The sequence below is a fragment of the Lissotriton vulgaris genome, chromosome 7 (genome assembly GCF_964263255.1).
Source record: "Lissotriton vulgaris chromosome 7, aLisVul1.2, whole genome shotgun sequence".
Taxonomy (NCBI): Eukaryota; Metazoa; Chordata; class Amphibia; order Caudata; family Salamandridae; genus Lissotriton; species Lissotriton vulgaris.
Genome location: NC_141695.1, coordinates 779070121 through 779087203, shown reverse-complemented (window position 1 = coordinate 779087203; position 17083 = coordinate 779070121). Strand labels below are relative to the sequence as shown.

Here is a 17083-nt window from a genome sequence, read left to right as displayed (position 1 = left end):
TCAGGTAATGGGGTTGACTAGACCTTAGAGGGATTCTTGGCATAACACCTACACAGATGCTAGGTACATCTAGTTAGGGAGGCATCGTAGGAGTATGCACTTTTATCTTGTGTTTTATATATGTGTAAGTAATCATGATTATTGCAAAATGGTAGAACTATACCATCCCTTTACTTTCGTAGTACTGCTAATCATATATCTCTGCTACTGTCTAATGGTGGTTACAGCACATCTATTTTACACTAGAATAACTGTTCAATAAATCCTTATTTAAACGCCCAGACTGTTTATTCTGTGTATCCCAGAGACAAACTACGTGAGCACGAGTGACTGAGCGAAAGGTAGTATATTGTTTCCACAATCAGGTTTGTCATGTTCTGAGGTTGCCAGAAAACTATTCTCGCCCCGATAAGAGGAGATTCTAGAGGCACTGTGAGCTAGCTGATACAGACAGGCTCACATATCCGGTGGGGATGCACAGAACCAGTCTGCCACCAATCCCACAGTTTATGTTATCCAAACGCGTAGATCCTGTATAGGGTATATAGGAATTACACGACAATGCCCGTCATTTGGTCGGCATTATGGCCATAATATTCACGTCAGCTGGTTTCCCCTAATCCTGCATCTACTCCTGCCACTTGAGTTGGTAAAGAATCTGAGTCTCAAAATACACTCTGAACAGACCCAGGGACCTTCAGACATGCAGTTTCCCAATCTTGTCCTTTCCACCTTTGCACTCAGAAAATCATCTACTTATCCCCATATAGGGATAACCAAATAGAAGATTACAATTACTACCTTACCAGAAGTGTATAATTTTCAAGCAGCAGCCCATTCAAAATTGACACTGGACTGTTGAGAAGTCCCATAAAAAATGAGCATTTTATTAAATATCCGGCACAACTACAATGGGTTCCGGTAATAGTACAATTGATCCCTAAATCTTTATGCAAAGCGCACCAACACACGAGTGCATGGAAGCTGTGAAATAAAAGTTACATTAGGAGGCTGTGCTCAAAGGTACGACTAGTCCTACTACCCTTATCCTTTCAGAGTAATTCTTAATGCAGCATCTATCCCGACTCTCGTCTACGACTTGCCTTTTTCTCCTGTGCCGGTCCTGCTCCCCTACTTCCCACTGCTCCCTCAAATGCTAGCCCAGAAGTTCTGCACCAGTCAAGCAGCCCATGGCTAACCATGCTGCTCTCAGTACTAGCCCTAACCCCTCCACTCTTACCCCTTATACGAACTAACTCCATTCACCTTAGTTAGTATCCCTGTTTCTTTCCATTGCTTTCCCTGCATGCCTACTACTAGCCCTCACACTGGAACACCCAAAGCATCTATGCCTAGTCCTGCTGTCCCCAGTGGGCATAACAAAACTGGAGCCCCCCCTACAAAGTACATAGAGATCCCCTGCGGGGGCTATTGTTAGTCCTCTGGGTGTCCCACTATAAGCCATGCGTCAACCATCTTAGCCCTCCTGGTAGCCACCGTTAAGCCTGCCACCTCCACTACGTGCCTTTTCTATCTCGTTGCTGAGGCTGCTCTCCTCTTATATTGTGCAATACTAACCCCATTGCTAGCCATGCTCTGCCACTATTAGAGTAGTGGAGCTCTGCCCTCTTGCACCTATGGCACTATTATGCCACAGCTATTCTTGCATTCCCATTACAGCCACACACCCCTCAACTGCTACTATCACCTGAGCTTCACTTGTCAAACAGCTAATTTACATTTCATTACATTCTCCTAGTAACCTTAATCCCCATTCCCTCTTTGCCCTGCAGCTCTAAGCTTCCCCCCATTCTCTATTTGTGGAGCATCAAGGTATCCGCAATTACCAACACTAGGGAGGTGCTCCTCTTTGACACTGAAGGTACAGACAGACCGGTAGGTTAATCAAACCAAATGTAGGGAGGTGGCCAGTAGGCTAGATGCCACCACTTTATAAAAGAAAACACAAATACATTTAGGGCTATTAGAGAAAAACAATTTGATACATAAATATAGCAAACCCATCAGACTCACTGGTAGAATGTCAACTGGAAAAAAATACATAAATTCATCCCATGATTTATCATAACTGGTAGGACAGTATTCTGAGTTTAGTCCAACATTACCAGCTGTATAAACCATCTCATTCGCATTGGAAACGTCCCAGTAGTTAGCTGTTAGCCACATTGCTTTAAAGCCTTTCAATCAGTGCATCATCAGGCACAAAAGAGGACAAAGTAAGGCCATTTCTTTGGAGTCCAAATCTTATGTGCAGTAAATTCAACAGGCGCTTTAGTCCCATCCTGTTTAGACTGTCTTTTTTCAGGAACAGCAGGTGGGAGAACACATCCTCAAGATGTGGGTATGGGACTGGAAGAGTCAGCAACATCTTGAATGCACCTAAGGCTATTTCCTGAAAACGGTGGTTTCCATCCGAGTCTGTGGAGTCATAGACTTCAACCCAAAAGCTCTCCATGCTCTCCTCTTCTGTGAAATGGCACGAAGACAGATTTGTCCACTGTAATTCCAAAACTTCAGCGGGGCATGTGAAAAAAATACCCGGGAGCTCAATAACAGTTTTTTTATCTGCTAAAGCCTTCTTTGGGCTTAAAAATTCAAGTTTCTCTACAGCACTCACTAATTCCAAAAGACGAATTTGGTACTGCATGAGCAGCAGCCTTATGAAGTCAAAGCACCTTTGGGTAATTTCTCCTTTGGAATCAGCAGGGAGTTCACTAGTGTCCATCTTCTTTTGGAATTCAACTCCAAGATCCCTCCTCTCTTGAATGCGGTAGATCGTGAGATTCTGAAAGTCCAAGCTCTGAAGTTGTTGTCCATTTTCTAAAAAGCTTGGCTCTACAATTCTTTCCAAAGTGGAAAAGAACAGCTTTTGCAAATGATGAAATTTTTCTACAACGTCACTAGATTTATTCAGAAAAACCTGGTTGGCTATTTTAATATCCTGCAAAAAAGGCTTCAAAAAAGTGAGGTACAGAAAGTTGGCATCATCATTGTACATTACGTGCAGCAACCGTGCAATGTAGCGCTGATCCACACACACTTCTTGGCAAAAGTGCAATTTTAAAGTGACATAATGCTCTAAAATCTTTTCCACAAGATCAACCATAAATAGCCAATGGGTTCCAGATTGTGAAATCAGAGTCAATGGAGAATCTCCAATTAGCGTCTGATACAACTTATTGCCATCAGCTTTACAGTTTGCCAAATACTGCAAGCAGTTGTAGGTTTCCATGATCATAAATTCGAGGTTGCTGGGAAGACTCTGAAATCCTTTCTTGGCAATGTTCTCAAGTGAGTGGCAGCCACAACTCACAAGTTGTAAAGAGGGCAGCTTTTCCTTTAAACCAACGAACACAGAGTGATCCTGACTACATATCACACTTGCCCCATCTGCAGCCAGTCCAACAAGGTTTTTGGTTTGAAGGTGGTTTTCATCCAGTAAGTCTAAAATAACTTGTGCCACATTTTCAGCAGGTGGTAATTCAATGATACCAAGGAAACTAATCACAAACTTCCTATGTAATTGACTAAAGTACCTAACATGAATGTACATAAGTGGTTTCACAAAAACATCAGTTGATTGTTCGACAAGTAAAGAGTATGGTGACTGCCCCACATCATTCAGTAGCTGCTCCTTGAAATAGGGCCCCAAAAGGGAATTGACGATTTCCGTACAATGTGTGTCATGCATTCTAATAGCTCCAAATTCATCACCAAGAATGCCTGCTAAGTCTTTTAAAGCATTAATTTGTACATTGCATGCTGCATATGCTGCAATCCGTAGTTCTCTCCTTTTCTGGACGTCAGATATTGGCTCAGCAGCCACTACATTGGGTGTCACAGCCTCATCAGCAAGCATACTACGGGAAAGGTGTTTACTGGTTTCACCATGAACCTTTAGATTATTGTAATGTGCACGGATTTCTATATGGCAGTATTTACATAACACTTTTGTTTTATCTGTTCGCACGGGAGCGATCCATTTTTCTAATTTGGGGTCAGACTCCCATTCTTTTCTGTAACACTGTTTATACTGTGACAATTTGCCCATTTTAAAATCAACTGATCTCTCGAATGTGTCCAATGCAGGTTAATGAGTTGGGTCCAATTGATTCAGAGCACACCTGTCAAATATTAATAAAGAAACAAGAGTTATATTACGTTCCACAATAATCAGAGCTACCAAATTAAATAAGCATTGCCATACATTCATACCATCAGCATAGGTTTGGGGTAAAATCTTAACTATAAAGTCAGAACGCAGTACACATATTCCAATGCCATAACCATGTATTGCCTAGTGAGGACACAATCCGTGTGCACAAATACTACTCATCAGTGGTGAATAAAAATACCTGGTGACTTGACAAAAATAAACAAGCATTTGCAATGCAACAGGTCTCGCATTTACGCAAGTTTGAGCTATTGGCATTGTACATGACAATACCTTTTATTTATGTTTTTTTTTAACAAATAAAAAGCATTGTCATTTACAATGCCTAGAGTTTAAACTCGCGCAAATGAGAGACCTATTGCATTGCAAATGCTTGTTTTAAACTGCAACGTTATTTAAAACTTTTGTGGTTCTTGTTTTTTTCTCTCATTTCACTGCACAGTATTTGAATGAAACTCCCAGTCGCAATCCAAGAAAGCTGGCAGCAGGCACCTGCGGGTTGGCTGTAGGATCGTGGTGTCCAGCCCCCCCTCACCCCTCCCACACACACACACCAAAGACTTGTTCCTGTTGCTGCTTATAGACTATCTCCCTCCTAGGCTCGCTGCTCCCGCCTGGAGTCCGGGGCGGGAGGGAGGTCACCACATGATGTGCATCCTCAGGCCCCCAATTGTCATCCTGCAGATAATTAATGGGGCTAATACATGGCTTGCTCAGGCCCCCTCTCACCTGCAGCTGGTGCAGTCTATTGTGTAGAAGAACCAGCCCAGGTATGTGGGGGCTTGATCCACAGAGGGGAAAAAGGGCCCATACCTCTCCTCTGCCACCGGCCCCTTTGGCACCGACCCCGCCCTCAGGATTCACAGGTAATTAAACGCGGAGGTGCGTGGGGGCGCCTGGGCTGGAAGGGCGATGGGAACCCCCATTCCAGGAAGTCAACCATTCACAAGCACATCCTGGAACGAGGAAACAAAACAGAGGCACGTCCTTCACCGCCTTCCAGCGGTGCCAGCTGTTCACTTCCGGTGGAGGTGGTGGGTGAGCCGTGTGTCACCACGTGCAGCTGGATTACTTCATCGTGGAAAATGAACATTAGTCTTGGAGGCTGCACCCACCGTGTGCGCTGAAGCGATGCTCTTTTCATGCCCTCAGCGACCCCACCAAAGGACGCACGTTAAGGCTTAACCTTGGAATTATGCGGCAGTCGAGGCTCACGCTATGCGGTAGTGTGGAGTAAATTACGTGGCAAGAAAAGTCAAACCATGTGGCATAATGCTGCACAATTTGTAATAGTATTACTTCATTATTTCATCATTTTCAAACTTGGTAACTACGTGATTAAACAGTGTCTTGCCAAGTATAGCATAGGTCACCTCTTGCAGTGCAAAGCAGCACGCCAACGGTGAGCTGACCTATGGGAGCGGTGTCGCAGCGGCCAAGGCGGCGGACCCCAGAGCGCAGGACTCACGGCGGCAGCCCTGTTCTGCTGATCTTTTCAAGCTGCTTTTTTCAAAACAATGCAACAGCGCCAGATAAGACGTGCCCAGCAATTAAGTAACCGGCAGTTTGCTTCTGCAGTAAACCCCTTCCCTGCTCTTATCCTGCTAGTGTCTAAAATGCATCGAATGCATGGATACCTGGTAGTTTTTTTTAATAATTATACACAATTAAATTATTTTTAGGAATGAATAAAATTAGCAGTGTAGACATTTTAGTTGGTACGGGAACATTTGCAATAGAACACATGGGGGTTGGCGGTGGAAGTGCTCCAACACCCAGGTGAGAACCATTTGCCCCAGGCGGGTATTAATCTGTCACGTCCGTTGTGCTGTCTGGGGGCGAGATGAGAAAGACGGGGAGGGAGGTTTTCGGCAGTAGCTGGAGGGGGGCTTGAACCGCTCCAATACTCGGGACTCGGGGGGGATCCGGTCTTTCATTGCGCTGCCTGGGGCAAAAGCCAAAAGAAGTGAGCCAGATGCCGTAGCCTGCTATTGTGTAGATTGCCGGTCCTCGGCTGTGCCCCGTTTCGCTTTCTGTCTCCGTAGTCATTTTGTTGTTGTTGTGCCCTCTCCTGGCCCGTGTCGCCTCCCCGCTCCCGCCTCCCAGCTGAGCCTTCCTCGCCCCTCCCCCCCACTATCCATTTATGACAGATGCTTTAGCGCGCAGCGCCCCATGCGCATCGAAGGTGCGCCAAAGGTTAGCCCGTCTGCGCCCGTTCGCGCCTGGACCGCGCCCAGCGCCAGACCCCCTGGTCCCCGCAAACCGCACTCCCCCCGCATAACGTATGACGCCGCCGCCCTCCTAGCCCTTAACCCCGGACGCACACCACAATGCTACGAAGCTACCCCTGGACGTGCCCACGGTCCCTTCGCCTGCCACTCCTGCAAGTTCACCTGCATCAAGACCCACAACAAATCTACGCCCTTTAAACACAGCTCCGACTCGAACCACCTGAAGTATATCCTGCTGAACACCAGCTCGGTCCACAGACACGCAACTGAACTCTGGGACCTACTCGACACTGCGTCACCGGACATCGCCTTCCCTACAGAAACCTGGACGAACGCATCATCAGCACCCGACATCGCCATAGCCGTCCCGGACGCTAACAAGATCATCCGAAAAGACCGTACCAACCAAACAAGTGGAGGCATCGCCATCGTCCACAAGAACACCATCAGAATAACGACCAGCTCCGACGATAACCTCGCTACCGCCGAACACCTTCACTTCCAAATCCACACTGACCCCAGGACCACACTTAGAGGCACCCTCATCTACAGACCACCAGGAACCCGTAAACAATTCAGCGAAGACATCACTGACTTCATCAGCCCACATGCACTCGCCTCCGAGAACTACATTCTACTAGGAGACCTCAACTTCCACCTGGAAAACAAAAACGACAGCAACACCACCACCCTTCTGGACAACCTGGCCAATCTTGGATTCAAACAACTTGTTGACTCCCCCACCCATGTAGCCGGACATACGCTCGACCCAATCTTCATCTCCAGCAAACATATTTCCTTCGATCGCACCACAGCTCTCCATTGGACAGACCACAGTTGTGTTCACTTCAGCTACAAAACCACATCGACCCACAACCCCCCACAACCCATTCCTCGAAGAAACTGGAACAAAATCACCACCGACCAACTCCTCACATCGCTCAACCAAAATGCTCCCACCCTCTCATTGGACCCAAACCAAGCAGCCACCAAATTCAAACAATGGATCACTCACAGCGCTGACGAATTAGCACCCTTGAGAAACCACCAGATCAAATCAGGCAACAAAAAGGCCCCCTATGCCGTACTCTAGAGAAAACATGGAGAAAAAACCAAACCACCGACAACATGACCACCTTCAAGGCAGCAACCCGCAAACACCACCAACTGATTCGATCCACCAAGAAATCAGCACTTAAGGATCGACTCGACAACAACGCCCATAACAGCAAGGAACTTTTCAACATCGTCAAAGAATTCACCAACCCCACCGCAGCCTCAAACGACATCACTCCCTCCCAAGACCTCTGCGATTCGTTATCCTCCTTCTTCTACAACAAAATTGCCGACATACATAACAGCTTCGAGAACCTTTCCAAAGCATAATCCTCCCCACCCACCTCCGAACCTACACCGCCCGCTAACAACCTCATAGCCTGGAACTCAATCACCACTGAAGACACCATCCGCCTAATGAACTCCATCCATTCTGGCTCGCCTACCGACCCCTGCCCCACCACATCTTCAACAAAGCAGACTCCATCATCGCAGCCCATCTCCGTGATGTCATCAACTGCTCTTTCAACTCTGCTACCTTCCCAGAAAGCTGGAAACACGCCGATCTCAGCGCCCTCCTGAAGAAAGCCACAGCAGACCCCGCTGAACTTAAAAACTACCGCCCCATATCCCTCCTCCCATTCCCTGCCAAAGTCATTGAGAAAGCCGTCAATAGCCAGCTCGCCGCCTTCCTTGAATCCAACAACTCTCTCGATCCCTCTCAGTCCGGATTTCGGGCCAAACACAGCACCGAAACCGCCCTCATTGCAGCGACAGACGACATCCGAACACTACTGGACAACGGAGAAACAGTTGCCCTCATTCTACTCGACCTCTCCGCCGCTTTCGACACAGTCTGTCACAACACCCTCATACAACGCCTCAGCAACATCGGAATACAAGGAAAAGCCTTGGACTGGATCATCTCGTTCCTCGCTGGGAGAACTCAGAGAGTCCGACTTCCCCCATTCAAATCAGAGGCCTTCGAAGTCATCTGCGGTGTACCACAAGGATCATCACTCAGCCCCACTCTCTTCAACGTTTACATGAGTCCACTCGCATCCATCGCGCGTCAACACAACCTTAAGTTGATCCTTTCCCTCACCAAAGACCCTAACACCGCCAAAACCAATCTTCACGAAGGCAAGAAAGAAGTAGCCGAATGGATGAAAAACAGCCGCCTAAAACTTAACTCCGACAAAACGGAGGTGCTCATCCTAGGATCATCCCCCTCTGCCTGGGACGACTCATGGTGGCCTTCGGCTCTGGGCACAGCACCCATACCCACAGACCACGCACGTAACCTTGGCTTCATCCTAGACTCCTCACTCTCGATGACCAGACAAGTCAACGCAGTCTCATCATCCTGCTTCAACGTACTTCGTATACTCAAAAAAATCTTCAGTTGGATCCCCCCCGCAACAAGAAAGACTGTCACCCACGCACTGGTCACGAGTCGACTGGACTATGGAAACACACTATACGCCGGAATCACAGCCAAACTACAGAAAAAACTCCAACGCATCCAAAACATATCAGCGAGACTCATTTTGGACATCCCTCGCCAAGATCACATTACAGGACACCTGAAAGACCTCCATTGGCTTCCCGTCAACAAGAGAATAACGTTCCGTCTCCTCACCCACGCACACAAAGCCCTTTACAAACTAGGACCCGAATGCCTCAACACTCGTCTGTACTTCTACACACCCACCCGCCAACTAAAATCCTCCAATCAAGCCCTCGCCGCAGTTCCACGTATCCAAAGATCCACCATGGAAGGTAGATCCTTCTCCTACTTGGCGACCAAGACCAAGACTCACCTCCGCCTTACACAGAACCACATCTCCTTCAGAAAAGAACTTAAAACCTGGTTATTCGACAAATAATGAACCCCCCCAAGCGCCTTGAGACCCTCTGGGTGAGTAGTGCGCTATACAAATTCTTAAACTTGAACTTGGGAGTGGAGTCCTCTATCCGCCAGCCTGCGCAAGTTCGCCCCTTCGCATTTCGTCCACCCAAGAACCTCTGCTCGTCAGTGTGCGATGTCCGGACCTATGGGGGCCGTCCTGGAGACACGCGGAGCCGCCTCAAGGATCTTGACCTAGTCTGCACCTGTACGTAGGGTAGTGACGTGCCTCCACCCCCCCCCCCCCACCAGAGAGTTCAGTGGTTCTGTAAGTGTATCTTAGCGTGTTGTACCAGCGCATTATTTAGGGGTTCGTTATCTGAGGGGCTCCGGGCCAAATTTACAGCGCTGCTGAAAGCGCTGACAAAGACTTTTATCTTTTTCTGCCGTCCCACTGGGTCAGCCTGCTTTCCTTCTGCTGCAAAAGGTTTGTGTTTGGCCCCCATAACGATAAGAAACGTTTTGCAGAAGAAGGAGAGCAGGCCAGGCCGTCCAAGTGGGACGGCCAAAAATAGGGAAAAGTGTACGTCACACAAACCTCTTTTCCAATGGCTGGCCACCGTTTAGCATAAACGGTGACGCCGACCAATGGAAAAGAGGGACGGGGCTTAAAGCCTGTAACAGAAGCTCTTCTAAAACATAAAATCTCGCCAGCGTGACTGCGCGTGTGCGGCCTACGCAGACGAGATCTAAAAAGGCATGAGGGCCAGATTAGAGCCCTGCGCTTTTTGTTCTCTCTCCCCAGTAAAGATGCCCATTGGTTTGAGTTGAAAATAGGGTCAGGTTATTAGGTTCTTTAGAACCTACACTCAGCAGAAAGGTTTTTATAAGGCAAGAACAGGCAAACATAATTTTGTACCTCAAACATGTGACTACCTTTCATAAAAAGAGCATTTCCTGCGTTTTCACTCACTTCTCTGTCTATATTCTCTCTACTCATATGCTCAGTCTCTTCAATCTTCTCATTCCTGTGGCATACCCGTTTTGCTTTTTCTCCCTTTCTCTTTCCCATTCATTTCTTTTTTCTCCAATTCCTTGTGCATATCCCTGCCTCCCTTTTCATCTTCCTTTTCATCTTCCTGCACTGTCCTCATCCCTTTAACCGCCATCTTCCCCCTTCTTTCCCTTATTGTTACATACTTCCACACTTCCCACTCCTCTTTTATTCCTTCCTCGTCAAGAGATCACTCCAAGCTCTCTCCTCATTTTCTGTCACACTCCATAGAGATAAAAGTCCTTTCCTAATTCAGGAATCTGTACCACCAAGCCGCAGTTACACCTTTTGTGGCCTGCGACTGTCTACCAGTAAACTACACAATGTGCAAGTCCACTGGAGGTGCCCAGTGTTTTCACAATGTTCATAAGCAAAAACAAAAGACTCTTCTAGTAACGGGGTGCACTCAAAGTAGTCTCCCACTCCTAATTGAGTGTGAATACTATTTACACATGCCAGTCTCCATGGGAGACTGGCAGTGGCATATGATTCTAGTGCATAGGTACAGACTTTTTTACGTGTACTTTGGATTGGGTCATCGCCTACCGGAATTCTGCGCAAATTATGGGCAGTCACCCAATAAGGGTCTACAATTCCTCCACCAGTGTACCGTGTATAGCATGTTACTCGTAAGGTAAGAGACTAGAAGACTATGTGCATGGTGACTGGCTTCTTAAAGAGGACACAGCAAGTGCCTGCACCAAACTGTGGTTTGCTTCCAGATTAATTTTGTCCATCTTGCATATACGACAACCAGCCCATGGAACCTTTAACCAGGGATCCCAAAGATAACTAGTGAGGTGGATGAATATACTTCCACATCATGCTAGCCAGAACAGAACATCTGCATTGCAACAGTACCCGAGTTAGTCTTCTTTGTTTTTGTTGTGCTGGACGTTACGCAGCTTCTTTTCTTCCTTTGTGTTTTGGTGGCATCACCTAGCATTGAGGAGATCTCTGCTAATAAAGTTTGGTATCAATCCAGCCTATACACATAGCTTTACCAAATGATAACACCTCCTCCTCTGCCTGTTCGAAAAGAAGGGAGAAACTTTGAGAAAATGTTCACTACACCGATTTGTTTTTTTTTCCTGAGTAATCTGCCCGTTTCCCTCAAAGCAGTCTAAATACTGAGCTCATCCAGCCAGAAACTATTCTCAGTCTGAACTTCAAGAAGCACCTCTTGGCTAACAGCCTGTAACGCAGTCCTGTTCATGGTTTAGTACTTTGGACATAGTCATGCTGCTGTGAACTGGAAGAAGTGGATGTTTTACGGCCTGGTGTTGAAAGGCACAGTCTTGTTGAACAAGATCCAGAAGTAAGGCTTGGTTGACAAACCTGCATGAAGATGGCCTTGGGGAATTGCACTACACGGACGTGCAGGCCATTTGGAGGACAGCTTTTGTGAGCACAGGGTAAAGTATCTGCTGAGAACATTTAAGGACTGTGAGTTTTGTTTAAGTGCATCATCCCCAAACTACCTCATTGAAGAAGGATTTTGTACAGTCTAGGTTTGTGGGTTTTTAGCTTGAGACACACAGATTTTCCTCTTCATCAAAGGCTGTAAGAAGCGGCCTGCAGCTGCAATCGTTTGCCCCTGTTCCAGTTATCTTGGTTTCGGTCGTATGACCATTTACAATCATGATTGGATTCCAACTCTAAATCCCAGTCTCACAGCCCTAATGAAAAGCTAGTAAGACCAGACAATGCACTGCCAGCAGAAAAAACTCAATCATGACAACCCTTAAAATGTTTTAGCACTGCAAATGATGTATTCTGAATTCTAGGCCAAGACCAACAGATCTTCGTGCATTAGCTTTGAGTCTGGACCCATTTGACAGCTGCCATCTTGGAACTCTGTACCGTTCATGGATACAGCAGACCATTGGACACTGCGAATTTCTGTTAACTGGACACCAATAGTCCATGTCAATGGTTAGTAGCCACTAACATTTCACCTTTAGCTTTAATGGGAACTTTGTCAAAGCGGGTGACTATTTTTTAATTGTTTTTGCAGACTATCGCCCGCCAAGGCACAAACTCACTGGATATTTTGGTCTTAGCCCAAGAGTTGCTGATAAACTAAAGCAAAGCTATATAGCGTCATAGCCAACATGATATATTACAACACTTGTCCTATCACCACTGCCTCATTGACGTAAAAAGTGCGCTCTGTAAAAGATTTGCGATCAAACGTTCACCCATGTAACTTGAATTGTAGCACTAACTGCATATGCTCAAGAACTGTGTATAGGGGCCTTTATCTCTTGCCCAAGACAGTGCTAGAACTTTAGGGCGGTTTGTGTTCTGAATTTTTAACGTACCCATTTCTCTTTAAATCAAAGCAGTCTAATTATTGTTTTCCTACATAGTGGTCTCGAGTGTAAATACTTTGAAATATTGTATCTGAATATCAATCCACTTTCAAATTAAGCCTGGGCTGGTTGGCCTTGCTGCCCACATACAAAGGGAATTTACCTGGTTATCCAACTGAAATGTAATACTAACAGAGACCCTAGGAAATTCAGGGTACGTTTTGTCATCCACCACAGATACCTTTCAGAACACGCCAATGGCCCCAAACCCAAGCAAAACTCCTTTCACAATACTCTGACATCCCTTTACCCTTGTGCCCGCTCTCTAACCCTGATAGAAAGGGTATGGTCCTATTGGGAATGATAGGGTTCAAAAGGGGTATGGGCTTTGGATGTGCAAGTGTATGGATAGAATAATGTTTCCAGGGATTTTACGAAAGGGGGTCCTGATCGTATAATGTAGCCAAGTGGGGGTGGGGGGATAGGTGAGGAGGAGAGATTGAGAGAGAAATAAAACAGACCAGTTAGACAGGTCTCCTAGAAAAAAATGTATTTGTAAGGGATCACAACACCAGGCCCTTATACTTATCATAGCAATAAATGTGAGTAACCTAACTAAACTATACACAAATGCAACAATAGTCAAATGTAAACAACAACTGATTTCTATGCAAAGGAAAGACAAGATTTGGAGGTGCATTTGCACTATAAAGGCCCTTCTTAGATAGGAAGCATTCTTCAGTGTTAAATGTTCTGGGAAACTGTGCAAAGTTTGGCCCACAGAGTGCATTCCGAAAAGTTCTATATATTGAGACATAGTATCAGGGTTGGTGATTGGTTATGGTGAAATACTCACCACTGACTACTGAAGACTGCTCCCCCAAAACAGAAGTGCGCCACAAAGCGGGTCTGATACCAGACGGCAAGGTCAGCAGGGCCACTCTGATGGAAGAGTAAGCTGTGTCTCTAAGCAACCATTACACTCTGAGTGAAGGGGGTGGTGAAGCAGCCTGGCTGATGGCAACTAGAGCTGTGAAAATAATCAAGTCTGATGTCATTTTTAAAATATGGAGAAAGTGGGAAGACAAGCCTATGGCAGTTTTGTGTGTATGGAAAGCAAGCAGAAATGGTCCAAATGGAAAATAAAAAAGTAACTGGAATCCCAAAGTGCAGGTGACCTGTCAAATTGGTGAAGTGTCTTAGTATACGTCTTGTCCCTCCCCACTGGCCTCCTAAAATGGTGAGAAAAATAAATAGTCCTCTCTGTGGAGCAGACTGTTTAGAAGTGGAGGAGTAAGGATAGCAGATGCAGATTGGAGAGAGAAGCAGATGCTCTCAGGCCTCCCAATTGAATGGGGAAGTGATGGAGTGCAGTGGTGCATACTCCTCAGCAAGTGCAGAGTGAGAGTGAGTGCAGAGTGAGAGTGAGTGGAAAATGTGAATTACTAAAGATTGACAGAAGTGAGTGCAGAATAACTGCAGAGGGAAAGTAGAATGACTGCTGAGTGACAGTGAGTAAGTTGAGTGTGAGTTACTGCAGAGCGCATGCAGAGTGAGTGCAGAGTGACAGTGAGTGTAGAGTGTGTGCAGAGTGACAGTGAGTGCAGAGTGACAGTGAGTGCAGAGTGAGTGCAGAGTGACAGTGAGTGCAGAGGGACAGAGTGACAGTGAGTGCAGAGTGAGTGCAGACTGAGTGCAGAGTGAGGTGAGTGCAGAGTGAGTGCAGAGTGAGTGCAGTGTAACAGTGAGTGCAGAGTGGCTGAGTGCAGTGACAGTGAGTGCAGTGACAGTGAGTGCAGAGTGACAGTGAGTGCAGAGTGACAGTGAGTGCAGAGTGACAGTGAGTGCAGAGTGACAGTGAGTGCAGAGTGACAGTGAGTACAGAGTGACAGTGAGTACAGAGTGAGTGCAGAGACAGTGAGTGCAGAGTGACAGTGAGTGCTGAGTGAGTGCAATGACAGTGAGTGCAGAGTGAGTGCAGAGTGACTGAGTGCAGAGTGACTGAGTGCAGAGCCAGTGCAGAGACAGTGAGTGCAGATTGACGGTGATTGCAGAGCGAGTGCAGAGACAGTGAGTGCAGATTGACGGTGAGTGCAGAGCGAGTGCAGAGACAGTGAGTGCAGATTGACGGTGAGTGCAAAGCGAGTGCAGAGACAGTATGTATGTATGTATGTTTGTATAGGCATTTATATAGCGCACTACTTACCCGTAGGGTCCCAAGGCGCTTCGACCGCTGCGAAACCCTTCCTGGCTTCCCTGAGAGATGGTCCCTTAAGGGGTATCTCCAGGGTGAGACCAGGCATCCCCAGCGGTCTGGTGGGGCCGTTAGTGAAGATGAGGCAAGCTAATGCCCAGAGTTGCCGAGTGTGATCGCTGATCAGAGTGGGCACCGAGGCGAGAGAATTATCAAGTCCGCTGACCCTGGTCCAGAAACCTGCCGCGCCGGGAATCGAACCCTGGTCCCGGGCCGTCCTCTGCTCTCGGGTCTGCCGCCTCTAACCAGTGAGCCACACTACTTCACTCAGTGAGTGCAAAGTGAGTGCAGAGTGACAGTGAGTGCAGAGTGAGTGCAGAGTGAGTGCAGAGTGACAGTGAGTGCAGAGTGAGTGCAGAGTGACAGTGAGTGCAGAGTGAGTGCAGAGTGACAGTGAGTGCAGAGTGACAGTGAGTGCAGAGTGAGTGTGACTGCAGAGTAACAGTGACTGCAGAGTGACAGTGTGTGAGTGTGCAAGATCAGTGTGCAGGATGAACAGTGTGTGACTATGCAGGGTGAACAATGTGAGTGTGCAGGGTGAGCAGTGTGTGAATGTGTAGGGGCAGCGTGTGAGTGTGCAGGAAACTAACACTCAAACTAAGTCCACCACACACATACATAACACCACACCACACACAAAAGACCACACACACACCATACACACACATACACCACACACACATACCACACACACACACACACACAGATACCACACACACACCACTCTCTCACCACCACACACTCACCACAACACACTCACTACCACACACTCACCCCCACAGACTCACCCCCCACAGACTCACCACTAGACACACAACCACACACACAACAACACACCACCAGCTGTCAGTGCACGCTTTCACCAGGGCCAAACACCACCAGCCATCAATGCACTCTTTCACCAAGCACAAACACCACCAGGCGTACAACAGCAGCCGTCAGTGCATGCTTTTACAAGGCGCACTCACCAGCAACCGCCAGTGCACGCTTTCACCAAACACACACACCATCAGCCATCTGTGCACGCTTTTACCAAGCACAAACCCACCAGCTGTCAGTGCACCCTTCCACCAGGCACACACACCTCCAGCCAGCAGAGCACTCTTCCACCAAGCACACCCACCACCAGCCATCAGTGCACGCATCAATTGTTAACGCATCCACAATTAACTATTGTAGCAATCGCAGTATGGTACACTTTACTTTTAAACATATTCATCTAAAGCACAGCATGCCACCATTGCTAAAATTACAATCCAACCCACATAATTCCACTACACACCACATGCACACACTCCATAACACATGGCGAAAAGACATTGCCATTTACAATGCCATTAGCTCAAACTCAAATAAATCCGAGCCCGATTGCATTTCTAATGCTTGTTTTTAACGGTACACAGTCTTAATTATGATGCAGTGGGCCCCTGAAACTTCTGGACCCCAGTCCTGCCTCAATTGCTTCCTTAATGATAACCAGCAGTGGCCACTTACACACCTGGCAGCAGTTCCAGCTTCACTAATGAATGGCCCTTTAAAACAAAAAAAGAGACCACTTATATTGTCCCCTACTTTGGAGTATCTCTCTGAAGAAGATGTCTCTGCCCATTTGGAAACATAAAAATGAGCCCCCATACAGTGCGCCCTATTCTGGGCATTCTCTTTGACAATATCTAGTATCTCAATCCTTTCCTCTGTCTCATAGACCATTACTGTGAGGCTCCACGTGTTGAGAGGAGTAGGGCTTTGCATCTGAATGCAACCCTGCTGGCCTGCCACCCATGGACTCTGCTTTCACAAAAAAACTGCCCCTGAATGGTTGATGCTGACTTTGAGGAGACTCTGCCTGAAAGTGAAAGGTGTGGTGGTAGTGCAGAAAGTTAATGAAGAAACCAACCTTCTTACCAGCCATTAATTGGCTAAGTCCCTTAACCCCTTCCACACAAATGACGAGCCAAGCTCGTTATGGAGCAGGGCGCTCGCACGCTGATGCCGAGCTGGGCTCGTCATGAATAAAGGAAAATAGCAATTCCCAGCACAGCAGGGGAAAACGCCTAGCAGCCAGGGCAACAGGAACTATGGGTTTCTGCAGCAGTAGCGTTTTCCACATAATTATTAAGCTGTTATTA

The 17083-nt window shown here is 47.0% G+C and overlaps 1 protein-coding gene across 1 annotated transcript in view; it reads right to left on the bottom strand.

Annotated features, from left to right (window-relative positions):
- Nucleotides 1-857: 857 nt before the first annotated feature.
- LOC147702401 (uncharacterized) overlaps nt 858-17083 on the bottom strand; it is a 56345-nt gene continuing 40119 nt past the window's right edge. Inside the window, exon 2 of the mRNA XM_086931016.1 lies at nt 858-4145. Within this exon, the coding sequence (XP_086787142.1) occupies nt 2192-4072 (1881 nt within the window). The 5' untranslated portion in view covers nt 4073-4145 and the 3' untranslated portion in view covers nt 858-2191. The remainder of the gene's footprint in view (nt 4146-17083) is intronic.